The sequence below is a fragment of the Chiloscyllium plagiosum genome, unplaced genomic scaffold (assembly GCF_037043375.1).
Source record: "Chiloscyllium plagiosum isolate Xiang-an unplaced genomic scaffold, Cpla_swu_hap1 HiC_scaffold_52, whole genome shotgun sequence".
NCBI classification, from domain to species: domain Eukaryota; kingdom Metazoa; phylum Chordata; class Chondrichthyes; order Orectolobiformes; family Hemiscylliidae; genus Chiloscyllium; species Chiloscyllium plagiosum.
Window position 1 is genome coordinate 13,423,107 of NW_028270190.1, and position 23,245 is coordinate 13,446,351.

At 41.4% G+C, this 23,245-nt stretch overlaps 1 protein-coding gene across 1 annotated transcript; it reads right to left on the reverse strand.

The window, feature by feature from the left end:
- Positions 1 to 5,294: 5,294 nt before the first annotated feature.
- LOC122552147 (pancreatic secretory granule membrane major glycoprotein GP2-like) lies at positions 5,295 to 20,051 on the reverse strand. Its single transcript, XM_043694646.2, has 8 exons — positions 19,963 to 20,051; positions 19,353 to 19,402; positions 17,709 to 17,853; positions 16,613 to 16,689; positions 16,352 to 16,516; positions 9,322 to 9,480; positions 5,948 to 6,033; positions 5,295 to 5,432 (listed from the first exon to the last, which is right to left on the reverse strand). The coding sequence occupies exons 2-8, from the start codon at positions 19,384 to 19,386 to the stop codon at positions 5,331 to 5,333; spliced, it is 768 nt and encodes a 255-aa protein (XP_043550581.2). The 5' UTR covers positions 19,387 to 19,402; positions 19,963 to 20,051; the 3' UTR covers positions 5,295 to 5,330.
- Positions 20,052 to 23,245: the final 3,194 nt, after the last annotated feature.

The window sequence follows — 23,245 nt, forward strand, 5'->3', positions numbered from 1 at the left end:
CTAAACCTGTCCTCGGTGTCTACTTCTTTGATTCTGCATCTACTTAGCATGTATTTGTGTTGCGGCTGTCTATGTGTGGACATTTGCTACTATGATGAATAATGCTGCATTTGCATTTGCTGAATGTGTCACTCTCTGCATTTCTAAGTGGTTCTGTGTGTATGAGCTGAAAAATGTGTTGCTAGAAAAGCGCAACAGATCAGGCAGCATCCAAGGAGTAGGAGAATCGACGTTTCGGCCATAAGCCCTTCTTCAGGACTCTATGTGTATGTTTTGTTGCATATTTATATTGAATTTATTGGTGGGTCAATGTTTGTACGTCTGCACTAATGCAACCTTGCTTGTGAGAGTACGTATGTGTTTCACATTTATAGATGTTGCATTCTTCGCATGTATTAGTGCTCAGTGTGTGACTGTGATATTCTCTCTGTATTTGTATATGTCGATGAGTGTGTCAATTTTTGCATGTAGAAAAAGTTAATACATACGTCGGTCCTTATCTTCTTTCCACCTATTTATATCCATGTCTGTTTGTTCACGCACGCCTGTGCATAGACTTGAAAGTCCGTATTTATTAATTTGCCAATATGTGTTTCATTATTTCACTTTTTTTCTGTGTGGGAGAACTTGTTTCTGCCACATTAATTTCATTGGTATCACAATGGCGATGGGTTGGCCGGGACTTCTTTCCTCTGTCTTTCTCTGCTTCTGCACGTGTATTTGTTTTTGCCCATGTGTCTTTATATCTCTGTCGATGTGCACAACGACATCTGCGTCCTTTTGGATGTTTTCATACTTATGTGCCTTTTGTTCCGTGCATTGATGAATATCACTGTAAGACTGTGAGGCTTTGTAGTTAGTGTTTGATTGACTGTGTGATTGTCTGCTGGTGCCTGAGTATCTATGCTTATGTGTGGAATGAAAATAATATGTGCTTTTATCTGTACGCTAATATGCACGACTGCACGCATGCTAAAATGTCTGCATTTTAGCGCATTTTTCCTTGTGTTTGTGGGATCCAATGAGAGAGAAGTAGACACCCGAAATAAGTGACCCTTTCTCCCTCCTACAATTCGCAACACCATCAAATTACAACATTTTGCTATCCTCAAATGTATGGCAAAGTATCCGAACTGGACTTTAAAATATCCAACCTCAGTCTCTGCGAATACTCAATTCAAAGCAATTGTATAAATTATAATCAAAATACTTAAAAATTTCAATCAAAACAAATATCAAATTCAGCTGCGCAAAACTAAACAACAATGTCAATGCAATGAACCAAAAAGGCTTTCTTTTCAGCAGAATACGTTCAAGACTGGAGGATACACAATCACAGTAAAGGGAGAAGTCAAATAAAAATAAACACGAATCAGACCCTATTACTTGGCAGGTTTCCACGATGCGTCGTTCTGCAGGCATCGATAATTACTTCCAGATTGTTTTTGTGATGGTATATATTATAATTCACCTAGTAAAGAGGACATAACTCATATATCGTCATTTTCTATTCTCTGAAACTGTAAGAGCCTTCCGGGGGATATTAGGCAGGGAGCTTTCAAAGCTGCATGCTGTAATGACAACAAAGAATTGTTCTTCTTAAATGCAGCTGTCCAAAATCCATTTAGCAGTCTGCCGACATACTGACAGAACAACGATCGTCGCTATGAGATTCCACCTACCATTCATCGTGTGCCATCTCCTTTAATATGAGGTCTTGTCCGGACGTTGCTTGAACCAATTCCTATGTAGGATCGTTTGATCAGGTAACAACCCACGTTGAACCTCAAGCATGAACTCCCGAATATACAAAACCCTGTTTGTTATCACTTGTGTTTTCATTTTAACACTTGCACGTGATTTAAAACTCAACTTTAGCTTATAGTTTAGAGTTATTAGCTGCAAACCAAAACCGATTTTTCAAAATCAGATTAACGAAAAAAAATCGACGAGGTCTCCGTAAACATAGTTGATCACATGCTTCGAGCTGCATGGATCTCTTTGCCTGTGAGAGGATCTATGTGCTTGTGAATGTGTTTTTGGGTGCTGCGAGTTTCCGTTTTCTGTCTGCAAATCTTTGAGGGTGATTGTTTGTGTATGTTTATGTTTGCGTTTACATGGATCTTCATGTTGTTCTCTTTATGCGTATGAATCTAGTCTGTCTCAGTGCGTGATGCATGGTGGGTAAGTTTGTGAATGAACCAGTGTCTCCTTATCTGCCACTGTCTGTCCCCATGGTGGACAAGCAGGATGATGGATTAACAGAACAAGCCAGACAGCATGAGGAGGTGGAAAATTTATCTTCTCGGGTGCAGCCCGCCTTCTGGACTGGCGGTCGGTGTAACGGGCGCTGGGTATAAAGGGGATGGGCGGACAGGGTGGTGAGGTGGGGATGGTTGAGCACAAGTAGAGGGTACAGCCTGTATAGTGCATGGGAGAAAGGAATAAATTTGATGGCGAGAAGAAAGGACCAATGAGACGAATGGAAGGGAAAAGGAAGAGGCTATGATGGGTGTTGGGTTATGGGAAAGGACGTTATTTGAAATTAAAGCACTCAGCTTTGAGAACTCTGAGCTGCATGCTGCCTCGATGGAAGGTGAGGTGTTGTTCCACCAGTATACAATGCCATTCGCTGTGGCAATAGACGACGCCAAAGCTGGCCATGTTGGAAAGGGAGTCGGAATAAGAACTAAAAAGAGCGGAGACTGGTAGATCAGGTCGGCCCTGCAGGTCTGGCTGAGATATTTGATGAAACCGTTTCTTAGTTTGTATTTGGTCTGCCCGACAAAGAGAAGACCACATCGGGAGGACCTAATGAAGTAAATTAATTTAGATAAGAGGCAGGTGAACCTCTGTCTCAGCTGGAAGGATTGTATGCATCCCTGGATGAAGGTAATGGGGGTGATGTGCCTGTCTGTCCATGCCGTACTATCTGTGGTAGAGGATTGCGATGGTTCATACACACTTTCCTGGTAAAATATGATAACTCAGAAACCATCGAGATGGTGGACTGTACATGCGGGGCAAATGGTGGATATTAAATGAGAATTCAGGTTTACAAAGCAACTTAAAGCGTCAGAGGAATTGTGCATTTATTGTGGAAAATGTCCTTCTTCCAAAGCATAATAAATCTGAGTAAATCGATACACCAAAGTACAGTGGACGCAGTGACAATTAGCAAATTTAAGGATGAGTTACATGGCTTTTTACTTGGTAACGGGTTGAAGAAATATAGAGAGAAGGCAGAAAAATAAGGGTGATGAGCATATCTGCTATCACAGAATGGCCCCTTTCTGCTCCTATCGCTTATGAAGTTATGAACTTATGAGAGAAGAGGTGAAAGAAGAGAAAAAATATCGAATGAAGGCATCTTCAAATTAACTTTTCTTTTCTATAAGGGAGAATAAACAAGGAAAACGCATATATCTCAACATTTCCTCTCGTTGGAGACCAATCACGCTAAGACTACCAAATTAAATGCTGGCAGTTAGACATCCACGACTTTCAAAACCATGTTGCTTTTACAATTGCCTCAAATTTGTGTACAGATCTGTTCTTTGGTTTCTCCCGAGCTCCTATCGAATTCTGTAATGCATTCCGTGCAATGTGGTTGCTGTTTCTAGATTTTTTGACATTTGCCTACGTGATTTCATTTGTGGATACTTTTCAGATTCATCCCTTTGTTTTGCAGTTATAAATTCTCTGATTAGCTTGACATCATCTCATCAGTTATTTTATGACAAATTCTCACGGCCTTTATTCTAACTGAAAGTCTAAGCAGACAGTTCGAAATAATAGATTCGACATATTTCAACTCGTGTTTGAAAGGTAAGCGGAGTATTTAAATGCAGGTGGGGAGCATCTGAAAGCACGTCTGCAAAGTATCAAGCAGACAAAAATTATTTACACAAAGTAAAGTTGTACGGACAGCTCTGAATCGTAGAACTGAATCGTAGATTAACGACAACGTGGAAGCAGACCATTCGGCCCAACAAGGCCACATTCACCTTCCAAAGAGCATCACGTTCACTCTCAACTCCATACCTCATTCCTGTAAACCTGCATTTCACTGACCATTGCACCGAACCTACAAAGCCCTGAATACTATCGGCAATTTAGCATGGCTAATTCAACTAGCTTGCAGCTATTTAGACTGTCGGAGGGAACTGGAACATCCCTTCAAACTATTTAACTGTCTACCTGGTGAACGCATTGTGCAACTGCAAATTGCAAATTCAAAACTGGCTATTGAGGAGGCCAAAATCATTAGCGAATGTCGACATTCCGGATGTTAACAGGGATAAATCTTGAAATACTTTATTACAGAATCACATAGAATACTGAAAGCCAGAATTTCTCACCAGCTATCCTGAAAATGTTGATCCCATGTGCCAGAAGTAGCAAGCCCACCCATAGCCTAACGAATTTGACGTAGATTTACCAAAGTATTTCATAGAAAGTCAGTTAACTGGGTTTTTGAATTGAGAACGCGCATACTGCCAAATTCGCCCCTTGCAAAAACCACCGAGCACAAAACCCCTGATATTCGGTATTGATTACCGCATTTTTTTTCTGTCTGGCCAGTGTACCAAAGGGGAAAAGGGTATTCTTTGTGTTGTGTATTTCCTGCTGTCAGACAGCTGCCTTCCCTGTATAGCTAAGTTGCAAGCAAAGAACAATAGTAGAGGCTCTGACCTGAGAGCCTGCTCCGCCACTCAATATGATTGTGGCTGGCTAAACTACACTGACATATTCAAAGCATATAAGATCTAATTTAATGGGTGGAGCCGGACATAATTTTCCCTCTTGTGTAACCAATGGGATCCATCAAGATTTTTCTTTTAAAAATGGGTCATCCATTTAAGACAGAAATGAGAAATGTTCCAGTTGTTCTGTTATACTTCGGTGAGTTTTCGGGGTCTCCCTTCCTCAAAATTCAGCGAATGCAGGCAATAGAATTTTTTTGTTGAATGATCACTGAATACTGAGTGGATAAAAGGCTATCTTTGAATTTGGAGCTGAGGTTAAAATCAGATCGGGGATCACATTGGATCATTTGAGCAGGCTGGAAGGGTCGAGGGCCCTGCACTTCTGGTTCGCCGTTTGTTAAAAGGGCCATCTATGCTTAAATGTAGCATACGGTGGGGAAAAGTGCAATATAAAGCATATTCGTTACCACTATAAAGGAAGCACGTTTCTATTCAACAGCAGAACTAACTGGTAATGGTTTGCTTTGGTTATGTCAGAAGTGTGAAGGCCAATTCGGTTGTAGCAATCCAGTGATCAATATGGCAAGGCGATGCCTGGGTGTTTGGGCCTCATGACCACACTCAGTTTCCTTCAGGTCCTGAAGCGACCACAGCCACACAGTGTCCCTCCTCCTGGACTAATTCCACATTCCTCCGGGCTCGCTCATTGACCATTTCCTGAAGCTTTATTGCACAATGAAAAACAAGATGTTTACACTGAGATTAGGAGACGAAGCAGAGTCAAAAGGTATTGTCAAATGGAGACAGGAGCAGGGAGGGGAATGGCGCAAATTGAGAAACACACAAAGTGGACTGGAATGAGAGACAGGGACAAGGAGAGGAGAAAAAAACGAGAGGCGATGGCATCATTTCCGTAACACCAGTGAAAGGGGAGAAACATGGGGGGGGGGCGAGAGTGAGAAATAATAGGACAGTGATAGAAGACAAAATTTGATGGAGAAATCAAAACATGAAAGGAAGCGAAGAAGCAAAAATCATAAGAAGGTCATTCAGCTTTCCTCTCGATCTTTTGTCCGTGTGATGCAAGCAGAAAATATGAGAGGTTTATCATTGCTTAGCTCCTCCCCAAAACAGTTATTATATGCAGTTGCGGGGGCGAGGGTGATGGTCGAACTCGTGGGGTGGCATTGGATGTGGGTAATTTGCGTCTGCCCTCTTTGTATAGTGGAATCTCTTACCGTCTTCAGCGTGATTTTCTTCGCCTTTTTGTTGTCAATCTCTGCATCCGAAGTGATCATCACATGAACCCATTGATGCGGAGAACCTAAATGCAATATTTACGACATCAAACAAATTACACATACATGTAGTTCTGGACAGGATATAGTATTGATTTATAAAATGTCCCTACCAGATTGGATTCACTTTTGTCTTGCTCGTAATTGTTTGTTCTATCTGCACATCTGTATATTGCTATTCTGCCTTCAGTTCACTATTCTTATCTGCTCTCTCTCTTCCCTCAATTACCATGCTTCACTCTATGCTTCTAATAGTCTGCTGCTCATTGATTCCATTTCACAAGCAATTTATTTCCATGCTTACGCAATTCCAGACTTCCCGTTTCACCTTCGCCTCGTGATCAGAGTGATCAATAAATGACACATGGAGTTAGGGAGACACAGGCGGAGGGAAATAGATGTAGATAGGAAGACCCAAATGCAGAGGATTTCAAAAGGAAGGACTGAAGGTGGTGTTTGGCATTAAAGACGAAGCTTCGTGAACCAGTTTGAAGGTTCTACAATAACTGCTCCACCCTGCAGTGTATGCCCCACTTAATATTTTTGATCGTCAATGGTGGTAAAAGAACTGTATACATAGCATTGAGTTAACAGGAGTCATCACACGGATACAGATAATACAAGTGAGTCAATGATTTCCAGGACGCAACCTCAATTGCTAGACCCCGGTAAGTTTGGTGGATGTTCAAGAAAACAATTAAGGAGCAAATAATCGACATGAGAAAACACTTGTGAACAACTTTCTGGTTAATCCAAAGATATTCGGCAAGTAAATCAAGATGAAGTGAATAACCATGGAACGATCAGTCCCTAACAAACGATCAGTTTGTGTCTAGTGGGCACACACTGGAAGAGTATTAAATGAGACACAATATTTGATCAGCTAAGTCCGCATTGCTTTGTTACCTGGAGGTCATGGCTCAGAAGGCTTGTTAATTATTTTGAAGAGGTGTTCAAGTGTTTGGCAGGCTATCAATTAATCAGTATTTCGGAAATAAATTTGACACAACTCCAAGCCAAAACGCATGAAGTTAAAATTGCAAAGGATGCAGCGGAATTTGGCAATTCTGATTTAAATAAAAATGCCCATAGACATAGCAGTTGGTCATGCTAAAAGCCAGTGTTTGGAACAGGTATCAGTGGGTACCACTGTTATCATTGTTGGGTCACTTAATCTTTGAGATGTTCACAAACCACTTTGATCTGCAGATGCGAATTTCGGAGAGTAGTCACACGGGCATGCTAAATAAGATTGCAGGTTATACAAAGCTTAAAGTTTGCGAGAAAATTTGTAGCTCGGGTGCTCGTTGCTGTGGTTCTGTTCGCCGAGCTGGAAGTTTATGTTGCAAACGTTTCGTCCCCTGTCTAGGTGACATCCTCAGTGCTTGGGAGCCTCCTGTGAAGCGCTTCTGTGGTGTTTCCTCCGGCATTTATAATGGCCTGTCCCTGCCGCTTCCGGTTGTCAGTTTCAGCTGTCCGCTGTAGTGGCCGGTATATTGGGTCCAGGTCTATGTGTTTGTTGATGGAGTTTGTGGATGAGTGCCATGCTTCTAGGAATTCCCTGGCTGTTCTTTGTTTTGCTTGCCCTATAATGGTAGTGTTGTCCCACACAACCAGAAGCGGCAGGGACAGGCCACTATAAATGCCGGAGGAAACACCACAGAAGCGCTTCACAGGAGGCTCCCAAGCACTCAGGATGTCACCTAGACAGGGGACGAAACGTTTGCAACAAAAACTTCCAGCTCGGCGAACAGAACCACAGCATACAAAGCTTAGCCAAGTAGGTGACATTAAATATATTTATATATATATATTAGATGAATGGATTTTGTCAGGTGACATTTTTAACCTGATAAATGTGACGAAGCAACAACCAAGGCTTGGTTTCAGAGAGGGGAAAAGGAGAAAAGCATTCCTGAAGAAGGGCTTATGCCCGAAACCTCGATTCCCATGTTCCTTGAATGCTGCCTGACCTGCTGCGATTTTCCAGCAACACATTTTCAGTTCTGAGAGGAGAAAAGTCATGTTACTGCCCTTGATCAGAGATACATGAATCTGGCAAGAGAATTCAACCGGGTAGTTGACAAGCAGCATTGGATTCTTGTCGTTTTGAGGCATTCCAGTGTGAAAACAACATGGTGGTCAATTTGAATCTACAGAAAGTTTTGCTCAGTTCATTGCTGAACTACTGTTGCAGTTTTGGTCATCACACTGTCGGAAGATGTGGTTGCACTGGAAAGGGTCAAAAGAATGTTTGTCAGGAGGTTGCCTTGGATGAAGCTATGAAGAGGTTATGCATATCGTTTTTTGTTTTGAGCGTGCAAGTTTGAATGGGGATCCCAGACTGGTAGACAAGATAAGCACAGGCATGAACAGGTTGAAATGAAAGCCGCTGTTTCTCTTCGTAGAAATATCCATATCAAGGGAAAAGTATTGAAGTGAAAGGCAGAAAGCTTACAGGATGTTGAAAGAATATCGTTTTCGCTAGATGTGTTTGGGTTTTGATTGAACTGTCAGCGATAATAGTACTGGTGGGAAACGTCACGAAACTTTGAAAGTACTTGGATGAGCATTCAAAGTAACATACGATTAAAGACTATCGGTCGAGTGCGGCAAAGTTGGACTTGCGAAGTTGGTATTATTACCATTGTCAGTATAAACTTAATCGGTCAATCAGGCTCTCCAGTAATTTATCATTCTCGTGGTAACTACTGAGAACCATTACATTCTATGCACCTCAGTTAATACATTCCAAACTCCTCAGTCATTACATCTAACTCCATTTAGCCACTGCATCCCACTTCCCTCAGTCGCTACACAATACCCTGACTTCATACGTCTTAGTTAGGTCAGCTATCCAAGCTATCAGTCAGGTAAAGCTACTGACACTGCCTTTATCGTAAGTCCATTCTTGATCGGTTAAGTAGACCGAAACTGCGTACAATATTCAGTCGTGTTCTCATTTAAGGCATGTACAATTATCGCAAGACATGCCAGATCCTATATTCAAAACGACTTGCTTTGAAAAGCGACATTTCATTTACTTCTTGACTTACCTGCATGACTTCCTTTTGCAGCTAGGACAATCAAATCTTTTTGCACATTGCACTGTCTCAATATGTAGCCATTTTGATTTTAAACTGTCGTCGCCTTTTTGCAGCTACTATTGACTTCATCCTGCATTGTTTTCCACACTCATTCAATTTGTCAAAACGACACTGAAATTATCTGCATTTTCTCACAAGTCATCACGCCACACAGCTTGGTGTTCATATACTTTCCCTGATTTTTTTCATAACCTACAAATCCCTCACCTTGCTCAGCATCAGTCTGAAGGTTATAAAATTCCGTAGGGTTGGATGGAAGAGTAAACGAATTCAAAGTAGAAGTCTCAGACCCTGAAGAGTCAGGCGAGGCAATGTCAATCGAAAATGTTGTCGATAGATCCTTGTGTCTTTGAGTTGGTACTCTTTCTGCAATAGGAAGAAAGGATGGTGGCATATGAGCTTACAGGTGATGCATCGTGTACTGTTTTGAAAGGTTACATAATCATTAGATAATGCATCTACTTCGCAAATAAACCCACTCCATACTTGCACTGCGTGTCTTAATAAAATACTCTTAGTGGGGTCGGACGATAGAATCAGAGCAGTGCCAAACCCGAAGTCGTCACAAGAGCACAGGTGTCATAAAAGTGACAAGAAATTGCCAGAACCACGTCAATACCGACACGGAGAAATGTTTGATGGATGAGAAAGAAGAGTTAATCGGGCTAAACAAGTGCATAAGCTAACTCTGGCGGTTAACATTAAGGGGAGTATACACAGATTCTATGAATATATCAAAAGGAAATGAATTCGGTGTAAGGAATTGGTGGACGAAGGTGGCAATTGTTGCTTTAACTGAAGCACATTGGCAAAACGGTGAAACATTACTTTACAGGTGTCTTTTCTTTCACCAGGAGGACAATACAAGCACAAAATGTCGGAATTTATGTTAAGAGGCGAGGTGGTATGGGAGGACTTTTAAAAAAAATTTACAGTGGTCAAATATTCAGTTTTTTAACAATAGGGTTGCTCAGGAAGTTAATTCGAATTGCCTGAGCCAAATTTTCCAGTTGAGATCGTGTCGGAGAGAGGATGAAAGAAGATTCGAGAACGACTAACGCCAAAACTTCCTTTCGACAATAATCTCGTAAACAAATACTAGGGAGCAATTGACCAGTAACCCTCATGTAATTATTGGGAAGGCTTTTGAAGAAAGAACAAGTGAAGCATAACATGAGTTTTCATTTGGCGAACCAAACATTGAAAGCGTATTCACTGCCTCTTTGTCAAAGGGAGATGTTATAAAAAAAGCTTACTGGAATATTTCTACGAGGTAACAAAATGTTTGGCATTTTAAATAATTTATAATAATTTCTACAATAACTTTCACAAGATCCAACATGGGAAACTTAGGTAAAAATGTACAAAAGCGGCAAATTGAACAAGTAGGTTCCACGATTTTCAGAATGATGGGAGAAAGATGGTCTGTTATTGAATTGACAGCAGTGTGTACCACAGTGATCATTGCTGGTTCACTTATTTTTCATATTCTTAAGTAAAATAGATTTGTAGCTTCAAATTTGAATGTGTGAGCACTGAGGACCTTTATTAAATTATGCTGATACAAAGATTGGCCAATTAAGTACATTGAGGAACACGTTATTCAGTGACACATGGATACAAATACTTTGCCAGGTAGACGGTTGTGTGCCAGATGAAATGTAAAACTGACATATGTGTGATGGTACAATTTACAAGAAGGAAGAATCCATGTCACAACTTAATGAATGATTGGACATTCGGAATCAAAGAAGAAAAGAAGTGTCTTGCAGTATGTCGACCCAGATTGCTGAATGTGTCAAGACAGGTTGACGAGATAATTAAAGAAGCACATTGGTTAATTCCATTTCCCAGGTGCTCTTTCGCTCATAAATGCAGGGAGATAAGATTTCAGATGCAAATGACTGTGTTTCAGTCACTGTTGGAGTACTGTGAGCATACTGGTCAATGCACGATAGAAAAATTTGATTGCTCTGGAGTCGGTGCACAGAATACTTTCCACAAAGGTGCCTTGAATAGAGCTATATAGAAAGTTTGGATACGCTGGAGTTATCCCCTTTGGAGAGGAAGGTGCTGAATTGGTCGTGACAGCGTGGTTGAGATAAGAAAGGGCATCGACAAGCTGAAAAAAAGACAACCTCTTTCCCTTCATAGAAACTAATGAAACAAATGAAGCAACTGTCAAGTGCAAAGTAAAGGCTGAGGAGATTTTTGGAGTTAAAGCATATGGACAGAAGCAATATTGGGATTTGAAATACATTGGCTGGGAGTTTTTCTGCTCATCAACCTATCAACTGGTAAAATGCAGTGAACCAGCATTTGAAGTGTCATAATATTCAAGACTACAGGTTTATTTGGAGGATTGGAGAATTATCAAGGTGGTGATATGCTATTATTAAAATTACCTCTGCGGTCGGACTGGAATCTATAACTCTGTGTTTTCTCTCCTGCATCATTGCATTCAACTCACTCTTTCACTTCATCCCGATCACCTCAGTCATTAAATTACTCACGAAATCCCATTTTAGTCAAATATGACTTCTCAGTTCCCAGTTCACGATTTCGACTCAGTTAAGACACTAACTCCCACTTCCACCAGTCATGAGGTCGTACCCGCTCAGTCACGACATCCTGCTGTCTGATTTACTGAATTCCATTCACCTTAATCACGGTCTTCTAACCTTGTCGGTCAACACATCAAATTCTCCTCCAAAATTCAATCTCACTTCCTTAAGTCACTCACTTCATCACTCCTCCCATGCCAGTCACAACATCCCACCATCTTCAGAAACTGTGTTATATTCCCATCAGTAACAAAGTCCCAGTCCAATCATGCACAGTATTCTGTTACCGTCAGTAAAAGCATTACCCTTCATTCGGGGTCTATATTCTATTCCTTTCATTTACAACATCCCACTCCCGTCACGCGCTTTATTCTACTCCAGTCTTTAACAACATCACACTGGGCTGGCGCATTTTACCGCTCGACCATCACGCACTCTTTCACACTTGGATGAGTTACACATCCTTCTCCTATCAGTCTGCCCATTCATTTTTCCTCACTTCAGCATCCGCCAAGTTCTACTCTATCTCAGATGTTCATCTGAACTGCTCAGAATTACACTTGGACTTTGTGATTTTTGGGACTTTTTGTATATCAAGTTGAAGTTCAGGTTGCAGTTTGCCCCCTGCGATGGTAGGTTTGTGACCAGCTGGTTCTTTACCACGCGGCTTAACATAATCAGTGAGCCTCTGTTGAAGCACTGTCATCTGTCCTGCTTTTTCTTTACGTGTCTTGGTCTGTTAAAGTGAGTGATATCATTTCCGGTTCTTTCCGAAGAGGTTGGTAAATAGGATTACTACAGATGTGCTTATTGATGGAGTTTCGGTTTGAATGCCAGGGATCGCTGAATTCACGTGCGTGTTTACATTTGGCTGTCCGAGGATGGATGTGATATTGATGTCGTGTATTTCTTTATCCGTGTGTTAAGATACTAGTTATAGATGATAATGTCTTTTAATGACTAGTAGGTGTTTGTGTATCCAGGAGGCTAGATTTCTTCCTGGCTGTAGGGTGTAGTGTTTGATGTAGCCCTTGCAGGGCATTTTGTAAATGACATTCGAATTAGGGTTTTGGTCGTAAAGTGTCCTTTAGGTTCATCAGCAGCAGTTTCATTCCATTGGTAGATTTGTGGGCTACCAACGCTGAATCGGACAAACAAGCAGGAAAATAGCCATCAGGATAAACGAACACCAACTAGGTATCAAGATTCATGATCAGCTATCACAACGATCCTTACACACAGACGAAGAAGGACACCACTTTGATTGTGACAGCACATCTATTTTCGGACAGACGAAACAAAGACAGGCACGGGATTTCCTAAAGGCCTGGCATTCAAACAGGAACTCCACCAATAAACACATCGATTTCGACCCCATTTACCAACCTCTGAGAAAAAAGAAACAATAGTTATGTCACCCACCTAACAGACCAAGAAAATAAACAGAAATTGGGACAGAACACCATTAGTTGAACGGAGGCTCACATTTGACGAAACGTCTGAGAAAACAATAATAAAACACAGAACATCGATCAATGGAGTGCAGAACAGGCCATTCGGCCCTCGATGTTGCGCCAAACTATGAACTAGTCTAAGCCCATCCCGACACTACCCCATCATCATCCATGTGCTTCGAGTTATGTTTGAATCTCACTAATGTTGGTGAGTTAACTACATTGGCAGGCAGAGCATTCCATGCCCTTAACACTCTGTGAGTGAAGAAATTGCCTCTGACTTCTGTCTTAAATTTATCACGCATCAATTTATAGCTATGGCCCCTCGTTCAAGTTGATGGCATCATCACTGGAATAAAAGACTTTCATGTCACCCCATTCTAATCCTTTGATCGTCTTGTATGCCTCTATCAAATCCCCTCTTGGCCTTTTCCTTTCCAATGAGAATACAATTAAAGTCTCTCAGCCTTTCCTCATAAGGCCTTCCCGCCAGACTACGCAACATCCTGGTAAATCTCCTCTGCATCTTTTCCAATGTTTCCACATCCTTCCTGTAATGGGGGGACCAGAACTCTACACAATATTCCAAGTGCGGCCACACTTGTGTTTTGCATAATTGCAGCTTGACATTACGGCTCCGGAACACAATCCCTCTACCGATGAAACATACCATAATGCATGCCTTCTTAACAGCACAACCTGGTTGACAATTTTCAGTGAACTATGTACATGGACTCCAAGATCCATCTGCACATCCACACTGCCAAGAATCTTTCCATTGACCCAGTATTCGGTCTTCCTGTTATTCTTCTCAAAGTGAATCTATTCACATTTATCAACATTGTACTCCATTCATCACCTCTTAGCCCAATTCTGCAGTTCATGCAAGTCGTCCTGAAACCTGCAACATTATTCCAAACTATCCACTACTCCAACGACATTAAAGTCATCTGCAAATTTACTAACACATTCACCTACCCCTGCATCCAAGTCTATTATAAAAACTACAAACAGCAGTGGTCCTAAAACAGATTGTTGTGGCACACCATTAGGAAGCTGACGCCAGTCTGAATATTTTCCATCAACCACCAATTGCTGCTTTCTTGCAGAAAGGCAATTTCCAATCAAAACTGCTAAATTAATCTCAATTCCATACCCTGCATTGTCTCCAACTGCCTAGCATGTGGAAACTTATCAAAAGCCTTCCTCAGGTCCATGTATACCATGTCAACTGCCCTACCCTCATCGACATGCTTGGTTAACTTCTCAAAAAACTCAATGAGGTCGGTGAGACTTGACCTGTCTTTGATGAAACCATGTTGACGACCTGCAATCCGATCTCGACAGAGCCCACACACAACTTCCCACTTCTATCTTTGAATGGCGCGATCACGATTCTCGTCATCCTTTTCTTCCTCACAAAATTATAGAAAGCTTCATTGTTCTCCTTTATTTTGCCTCCTAAAGACTGCTCATGTCTTCTCTTTGATCTTCTGAACTCTCTCTTTAAATCCTACCTAGCAAGTTTACAACTCTCCTTCGTCTCACCTGAACCATGTCGCCTCATGGTCACATAAGCCTCCTTCTTCCGCTTAACAAGCGATGCAATTTCTTTAGTAAACCGCAGTTACCTTATGTTATCACTTCACCCGTGCCTGGCTGGGATATATGTATCAAGGAAATGCAATATCTGTTCCCTAAAGCAGCTCCACATTTCGAATACCTCTATCCCGGTATTTTGCTACCGCTTTCTTTGCATCCGACGTCTTGCCTAATCGTATTATAATTGCCCTTCCTCAATCTGTATCTCATGCCTGTGGCATGTTCTATCCATCTTCGTCTCTGAACGAATCGAAACCGAATTATGGTCTCTTTCCAAAGTACTCACCTGATACTAAATCAAACTCCTGGCCTGGTTCATTACCAAGTATTAGACCCACTGTTGCCGTCACTCTTATCGACCCTTCGATATACTGTGTCAGGAAACTTGCCTGCACACATTGTACGAAAACTAATCCATCCGACATCCTCGAAATATAGCATTTATCATGAATGCTGTGGGATTTAAAGCCCCCCATAATGACCACGCTGTACATTTCATTTTTACCCAGAATCGTTTTGCCGATACTCTCCTCCATATTAGGTGCGGCACGGTGGCTCAGTGGTTAACACTGCTGCCTCCCAGCACCAGGATCCCAGGTTCAATTACAGCCTCGGGTGACTGTCTGAGTGGAGTTTGCGGATTTTACCTGTGTCTGCGTGGGTTTCCTCCGGGTGCTCAGATTTCCTCCCACAGTACAAAGATGTGGAGGTCAGGTGAAGTTGCAATGCTAACTTGCCCCAAAGTGTTAGGTCAATTATCAGAGAGGAATGGGTCTTTCTGGGTTACTCTTCTGAGGGTCGGTGTGGAGTGGTTCGGCCGAAGTGCCTGTTTCCACACTGTAGGGAATCTAATCTAATCCCTGGAAATCTGCGGAGGCCTATAAATAAGCTCCCAGCAGTGTAACCTCTCCTCTCTTGTTTCTCACCACAGCCCATGCTCTCTCAATAGACGAGTCCTCGTTAGAAGTTCTTTCGACTACCATTATACTTGTCTTGACGAACAAGGCCACACTTCCCACACACCCTATTTTACCTCCTTCCCTGTTCTGAATTGAAGATCTAAACCCTGGAACCTACAACATCCATTCCTCCCCCTGCTCTATCCACGAATAGCCACAGCATTGAAGTCCCAGGGACCTATCCATGCTGCAAGCTCACCGACCTTATTTCGGATACTTCTGGCTTTGAAGAAGACTCACTTCAAACCAATTTGCTCCCTGCCAGCCCATTCCCGTGACCACGAAATCGTGTCCATGTCCTCCCTACTCTCATCCTTCTGTGCATTGGAACTACACCTCAGGTTCCCATTTTCCTGGTGAGTTAGTTTAACCCCATCCGAATAGCGCCAGCAGATTTTCCACCCAGTATATGTAGACCCACCAGCTCAGCGAGCGAACTCACAACCGGACACTTGGTCTCTTCTGTATTCTGTACGCTCCCATGGAGGTAGAGAGTGAGTGACATGGAGAGCACTTATGTTTTCCAGAAATTAGGGACAGGACCACATAGTATCTCATCTCATTTTTGCTTACCGAATAAGGGGTGCTTGTAACATTCTAACGGACTCGCGTGAAATCTCAGAACCACACTGTGGGTGGGAAATTACTTATGACGTACCTGCACAATATCCAGCATTACAGAATTGTGTCGGCTTCAACTCATACACAAAGAATGTGGAACATTTCTTGATGATGATGTCTTGCCTAGAGGAGCAGTTATTATTATTCCAATTAAAACAGATAGTCCTGGTTACCTCCCCATCACTCACGGAAGGATGGCGACCTGCAATTCATTTTGTTTTAATCGGAAATGATTAAAAGATACAATGAGCAGTGCGTAATGGAGAATTAAATATGGTAGATAAATAGGTGGTTATACCATTTAACCAGCCTGTACTCCTTGTGCAGCAGTGATCAATTGGGACAGCATTCTCTGGAATCATCCATTCACCAGAACTGAAATAAAAATTACAGAGTCAGCTCCTGATCTGATCACATATATTACCTGACTGGTAAACTGTCCGAGACTTCCACAATCTGTGCCCCTTTCGAAAACATGCACTCTGAATGAAATATTTCCCTCCAGCCCGAATATATGCTGTTAGCCCTTGGCTCAGGTTCAGGTATTTGCAAGATTGTACGGAGGATTTACTGTATAGAAAGTGGACATTCTATCTACTGTTTTATTTTCAATTATTCACACATACACGAACTTTCAAGCATGACCTATAGATATCCTCTCATCAACATTAAACTATCCTGGTTTATCCTCAAGTGTTTTACGATCTTTATTCCATTAAACACGTAACAAAAGTTGAAGTCAATACCCGTCCCTGTGGTCGTGAGCTGAACATTCAAATTATTCTCTTGATAGAGGAGTCTGTTCAGAATTCTCCATTAGATTCATGATTAACCCTCACAGCGATTGTCTCATTAATGCTTGGTTGAATCACTTTCAAAGAGAACACAGTTCTCTTCGTGTAAATTAATGAAAGACCGTGAATACCAGAGTAGGTGCCCCTCGTTTGCATAACCAGAATAACATCATGACCAAAACAAAATGATGTGCTCCTAATGCGGAGCACCAAACTGTGGACTGTGCTCTTTCTGTAAATCAACTGATGGCTATGGAGACAGGAAATGTGTGCTGCAGTTCAATTGTGGTATGATAAATGTTTAAAAGAGTTACACATGATTATGAACGAGTTTGCTTTTAATTTTATAAAAATATCACGAGTCCTTCCCTAAAATACATTTATGTTTCTCTCTTTGCGAAACATGATGTTTTCAGTTTCAACAATGAGGGAGATAAGTTTAGTATTCCGGAATTACAGAAGTTTTTGTTTCACTCCCACCAATTCCCTCATAGCTTTACACTGGTGCCTAGGACAATGAAACCATTGACAGTGCAAACAGTGAGCCATCACCCCGCCTTTTACAATTATACTAACGTTCCAAGAAAACTCACTCTTTACCTATTAAAGCTGTACCATCCCTGTTGGAGATTGTTACCACACTCATCTCGGTGTAAGCATTCTTTTAGACCCAATTTAATGCTCCTCCTGGTCGGATCCAAGACTGTGTGGTTCACACATGGATCAGCGATTTTGCTGTTTGGGACTGAGGGTCACAAAAAAAAACTGTTTAATATTATGTTGTAAAGAACAGTGAATTTGACATAGCAACATGAGCTGCCAGACGCATCAAAACTATAATTGGTATTAGCAGGGACGAGGGACACAGTAATCTGGAACGACTGAAGTTCCAATTGTAGTCATTTGAGAAGTAGAGGTTGAGTGCAGTTTCGAACAAAAAAACATTGAAAGTCACGAGTGGTTTTGACAGTGTCGATTACGAGAGAAAGTGATCGTATTGACAGAAATGTTGAAAACAAGAAAGAAGTGGGAGGCACGGTCGCACAGTAGTTAGCACTGCTGCTTCACAGCGCCTGAGACCCGGGTTCAATTCCCGCCTCAGGCGACTCCTTGTGTGGAGTTTGCACATTCTCCCTGTGTCTGCGTGGGTTTCCTCCGGGTGCACCGGTTTCCTCCCACAATCCAAAAATGTGCAGGTTAGGTGAATTGCCCGTAGTGTGAGGTAAATGTAGGCGAATGGGTCTGGGTGGGTTACGCTTCGGCGGGTCAGTGTGGACTTGTTGGGCCGAAGGGCCTGTTTGCACACTGTAACTAAACTAATCTAAAAGTCTAATCAGTTGCTTGAGTCATTGAGTCATATAGATTACAGCACGGAAACAGACCCTCCGGTCCAACCCGTCGATGTTGACCAGTTACCCCAACCCAATCTAGTCCCATTTCCCAGCACATATTCCTACCCAGCACAAACAATTCCTACTGATATACACATCCAAATACCTTTTAAATTTTGCAATTGCAATTGCACCAGATTCCACTACTTCCTCTGGCTGCTATTTACATACACGTACCGCCCCCTGTGTGAAAAGCTGCCCCTTAGGTCCCTTTCCCCGCTCACTCTAAGCCTCTGCTCTCTCGTTGTGGACTCCTCCAACCCAGGAAAAAAGACGTTGTCAATTTATTCTCTCCATGCTCCTCAGAATTTTATAAACCTCTATCAGGTAAATTAATGATATTCTGAAATGCAGATACATTGTTCTCCGCAGCTATTGGTATCAGGAACGTTTGCCGAAGAGTCTAATGGGGACAGTGGCAATCCGCTCTATGAGATGGAATTGGATGCGTATCGGAACAGGTGAGGTGAAGGGTTTTGAAGTGATTGCAGAAAATTGGTTCTTGGCAAGGACACATTCTGAGACACAGCAGAGTCACGACATGCCAGTTGGCTTCCTGTTCTTCTTAAGCATTTCGTTGGAGTCTAGTGTAGTGTCATGGATACTGTAGTACTCTTTCCGAAATAATTATAAATTTTATGCTAATAGTTAATAACAAGGGAGACAATTTGACAGAGTAGTGCCCATTCAGTATATTACATAATTGTTTCTTTTCTTCCGTAAGATTAACTCCTATCAGCACTGAAAATACAAAAGTTATTTTAATACGATCACAAATGCACGATAGGTTATGTTTATGCGTGATTAAAACAATTAAACAGAGTGAAGTTTGAATGAATGTTCAGGAACTTACACATCAAACCGAGAACCAGCAGTAGAGTCCTCATGCCACTGTGTGATACTCTGTAAATGGGAACAGAGAATTACTATTAGAAAGTGTCAATGAAGAGCGACATTATGGGAGGTAAATTAAAGATTGGTCGTCCTTGAATACGAATTACTATGAGTGGGTGGCTTCAAACCATCTTACATTCACTGGGGCAACTGCAGGAAAAATGAAACGTACGTCTGTGTTCCACCGGAACAACCACAGACAGGGTGCGATCGAACTCTCTTCATCATTATTATCATCAACAGAATAAGAAGCACCTCTCTCACATTTGTGCATCTATCTGTACACGTCCTTACAACTTCCATCTCATGTGTACAAGTAACAGTTACTGCAAAGTAATTGTAGTCCGAACATCGCAATTACCAGAACCTCAACTGACTTGAATGCTATGTTCTAAACAATGAACCAGCTCCTTTTACTGTTTCATTACATGGTAATCTTTGAGAACAACTCCAATTGCAAAGACTTCAATCGGTAGAGGATAAGCAGTCCTCCCATCACCGAAACAAGTGAATATAAGTGACAGCTTTATGAGTTTGTTAGCGTGTTCCTTTAGTTCATTCCCGCTTACCTGTCTCTTTTGAAGTCAGTTTCGCTGTGGGGTATTCCAGTTCAGCTGCTACCTTTTTAGTCCCATCAAACTTCTGCTATGCATTGTGCCAGTTGCACAACAACTCACACTACATCCTCAGAAGACTCTGAACAAAGTGTTGGTTGGCTACATAATCAATGATTTAAATTGTGGCAACTTCAATGCAAATTAAATATTTTTTATGAAATGGCATACAGAAAGAGAACAATGACACATCTTTCCTGGCGTTGGAACGTGTTGTTTGGTTGTACCTGATCCTAATGTTCGCATTTGACTACCGCCACACATCCACACCCTCACACAAATGATGCAGGAATATTAGAATTGGCAGAGTACATGACCATGCTGTTGCCAGCACCGTCCAGCCTTCCTGAATTTGCATGGCCGCTAATCTGGCACTTGCAACGGCCAGTACATCGGGCAGCAGACTTGAGTACTTGCTGCGTTTGGGATACTAGGGGCCTGACAAGGCTGACAAACATTGCAGTCTGAATCTAAGACGTCGTAAAAGCCAACATGACTTTTAGTTCCATGTTCACCATTAAACTCTGACATGTTCTTCATCAATTTCGGATCCTCAAATACTATCAGGTTCTCAAAAAGTGATAGCGTCTGCACAAGCCTAACACCACTATTCGTGTCAAGGTGTAAAATAGTGCCAGAGAGCGTGTCCGTTTCAAGACATTTCAAATTTTCAGAAAATACATTACTACCCGAGTATATATTAATTTCAGGATGGTATAAATTTCAGGCTTTGTCCTCGACTCAGACTCTGTGTAAGTTTTAGCGCCTGTCTGTAATAGGGCCGTTATCATTTTTACAGTTTCTATTAAGTGCAAGTTGTGCTTTAGTTGAAAAGACTGCATTGTCTTTAGGCTTTGTATCAATTTCAGAGCCGGGAATAATTCTGAGTATGCATCGGGTTCAGGGTCTGTAATATTTTTACAGGGTCTACATTAGTTTCTGAACGTGCATCAAATTCAGAGACGTATTGCTTTCTGATCTGTATGTATTTCAGTGTCTGCATTTGGATGTGTAATTGATTAAAATGTGCATCAGCGTAAGGGGCTGTTTTCTCGTTTAACGTCTAAATTTGATTCAAGTACCATATCAGTTTCACGGTCTTTTTTCCATACAAGGCTTTTAGAGAGTTTATTATTTTCAATGTATGTATCAGTTTCAGTTATATGGTCGGCATTACTTTCATGGACTGCATCATTGCAGGGTTTACATCACTTTCAATTTTTGAATAAGTTTCTGTTTTCGGGTGTGTATTAGTTTCGAGACCTGTGTCACTTACGTTGCAATTTTCAGTCGCAATTCGATTCAGTTGAAGTATTAGGTTCCGTTTTTTTAATAGTGTCAGCATCAGTAATAATTTCAAGGTCGATATCAGTTTCAGATTTTGTTTTCGATTAAGGCTATTCACTAATTTCAGGCACTGTATGTGTTTCAGGTTTAGCATTCGTTTAAGGATCTGCATTACTTTCAGGGTATATGTCCATTTCATAGTCCATATCAATTTCACTGTCTGTTTTCGACTCGTCTGCATTGGCTCCTGACGAGTGATCAGTATTACTTTACAATACGCTCAGGTAATGTGCTGTCAATTTAGCCTCACTCCTCGAACCACTCCACGTCTAAAAAACAATTTGGAATTACAAAATTTCTTCGTTTGGTACACAGCAAGTTTGCATTTAAATAAAATCACATCTTAACGAAGCTTTGTGTTTCCATTGGTACTCAATGCAGAGCAGTCCGTCTATTGGACTTTGCCTACTTTTCTGGAGTTTCACAATCTTACATGTTCTGAAAAAAGCAGGTTCTCCAGCAACCCATTAACTCTCTGCATTTATTTGCATTTCATTTGCATTTCTTGCCGCATGTGTTTTCTGCAGTCCTTTATTCCTGAATAACATATCAAATCACAATTTCTCTCAATATCATGCAATCAAAAATAAACCAAATCCCAGTAGAACATAGAAGAATACAGCGCAGTACATGCCCTTTGGCCCTCGATGTTGCGCCGATCCAAGCCCACCTAACCTACACTAGCCTATTATCCTCCATATGCCTATCCAATGCACGTTTAAATGCCCATAATGAAGGAGAGTCCACCACTGCTACTGGCAGGGCATTCCATGAACTCACGACTCGCTGAGTAAAGAATCTACCCCTAACATCTGTCCTATACCTACCCCCCCTTAATTTAAAGCTATGCCCCCTTGTAATAGCTGACTCCATACGTGGAAAAAGATTCTCACTGTCAACCCTATCTAAACCCCTAATCATCTTGTACACCTCTATGAAGTCACCCCTAAACCTTCTTTTCTCTAATGAAAACAGCCCCAAGTGCCTCAGCCTTTCCTCATACGATCTTCCTACCATACCAGGCAACATCCTGGTAAACCTCCTCTGCACCCGTTCCAGTGCCTCCACATCCTTCCTATAGTATGGGGACCAAAACTGCACACAGTATTTACGGAGAATGCCAATCATTAAATCCTGAGCTCCCTGATCAACAGGCATCGACCTTCTTTCTTTCCCTTGCTTTCAGAGTGTTTGTTGTTTTCAGTGTTTCAATTTTAGAGTCTGTATCACATTCATGAAGTGCAACTTTACAAGATTTTCATGACTTTCATCTGCTGTCTTATTTTCTGTTTTGGAACCTGCGTTAGTTTCAAGAAATGTGTCACTGACTGTCTTTTTAACAGTATTTATTAAATGTAGGAGATTTGTTCGTTTCAGCAAAAGTTTCATTTACAATATTAGGCAGATACTTTTCAAATTTCTTATTAAATTAAGAACGAACATTAGTTTAAGGGCATCTATTCATTTCAGGGTATACATAAATTTCACTGTCTGATCCCAGTCTGTATACTTTCACAGAATCTATTAGATTCAGAGACAGTTTAAGTTTCAGAATGTGTGTCAGTATTAGGGTACCCCAAGTTCAGGAAATGCGCTTTCAATGTAGCCTGGGTCCTCTACACTCCACCCCTGAAGTGCAATTTAACCTTCCAATAATTCTTTGTTGGTGACATAGTGAGTTTCTATTTAAATAAAATGACCGTTTCACAACGCATTGTATTCCCAGTGTTACTCAGTGCCAAGCAATCAGTTGATTTTTGCCTTCTGTTCAGGAGTTCCACAATTTTAGACATTCTGAACAAATAGATAATCTACGAGATCTACTGGATATTGGTAACAGGATAGGACAGAGTCAGCATGGATTTATGAAGGGGAAATCATACTTGACTAA

What these genes read in the sequence shown, in the direction of transcription:
- LOC122552147 (XM_043694646.2), bottom strand. Translation starts at nt 19,386, where the DNA reads ATGAGGACTCTACTGCTGGTTCTCGGTTTGATGT. An exon ending in TAATGCTGGATATTGTGCAG is followed by an intron (nt 9,481 to 16,351) that starts GTACGTCATAAG and finishes TTCCTATTGCAG; the next exon opens with AAAGAGTACCAACTCAAAGA. An exon ending in AGAAAATCACGCTGAAGACG is followed by an intron (nt 5,433 to 5,947) that starts GTAAGAGATTCC and finishes TGTGCAATAAAG; the next exon opens with CTTCAGGAAATGGTCAATGA.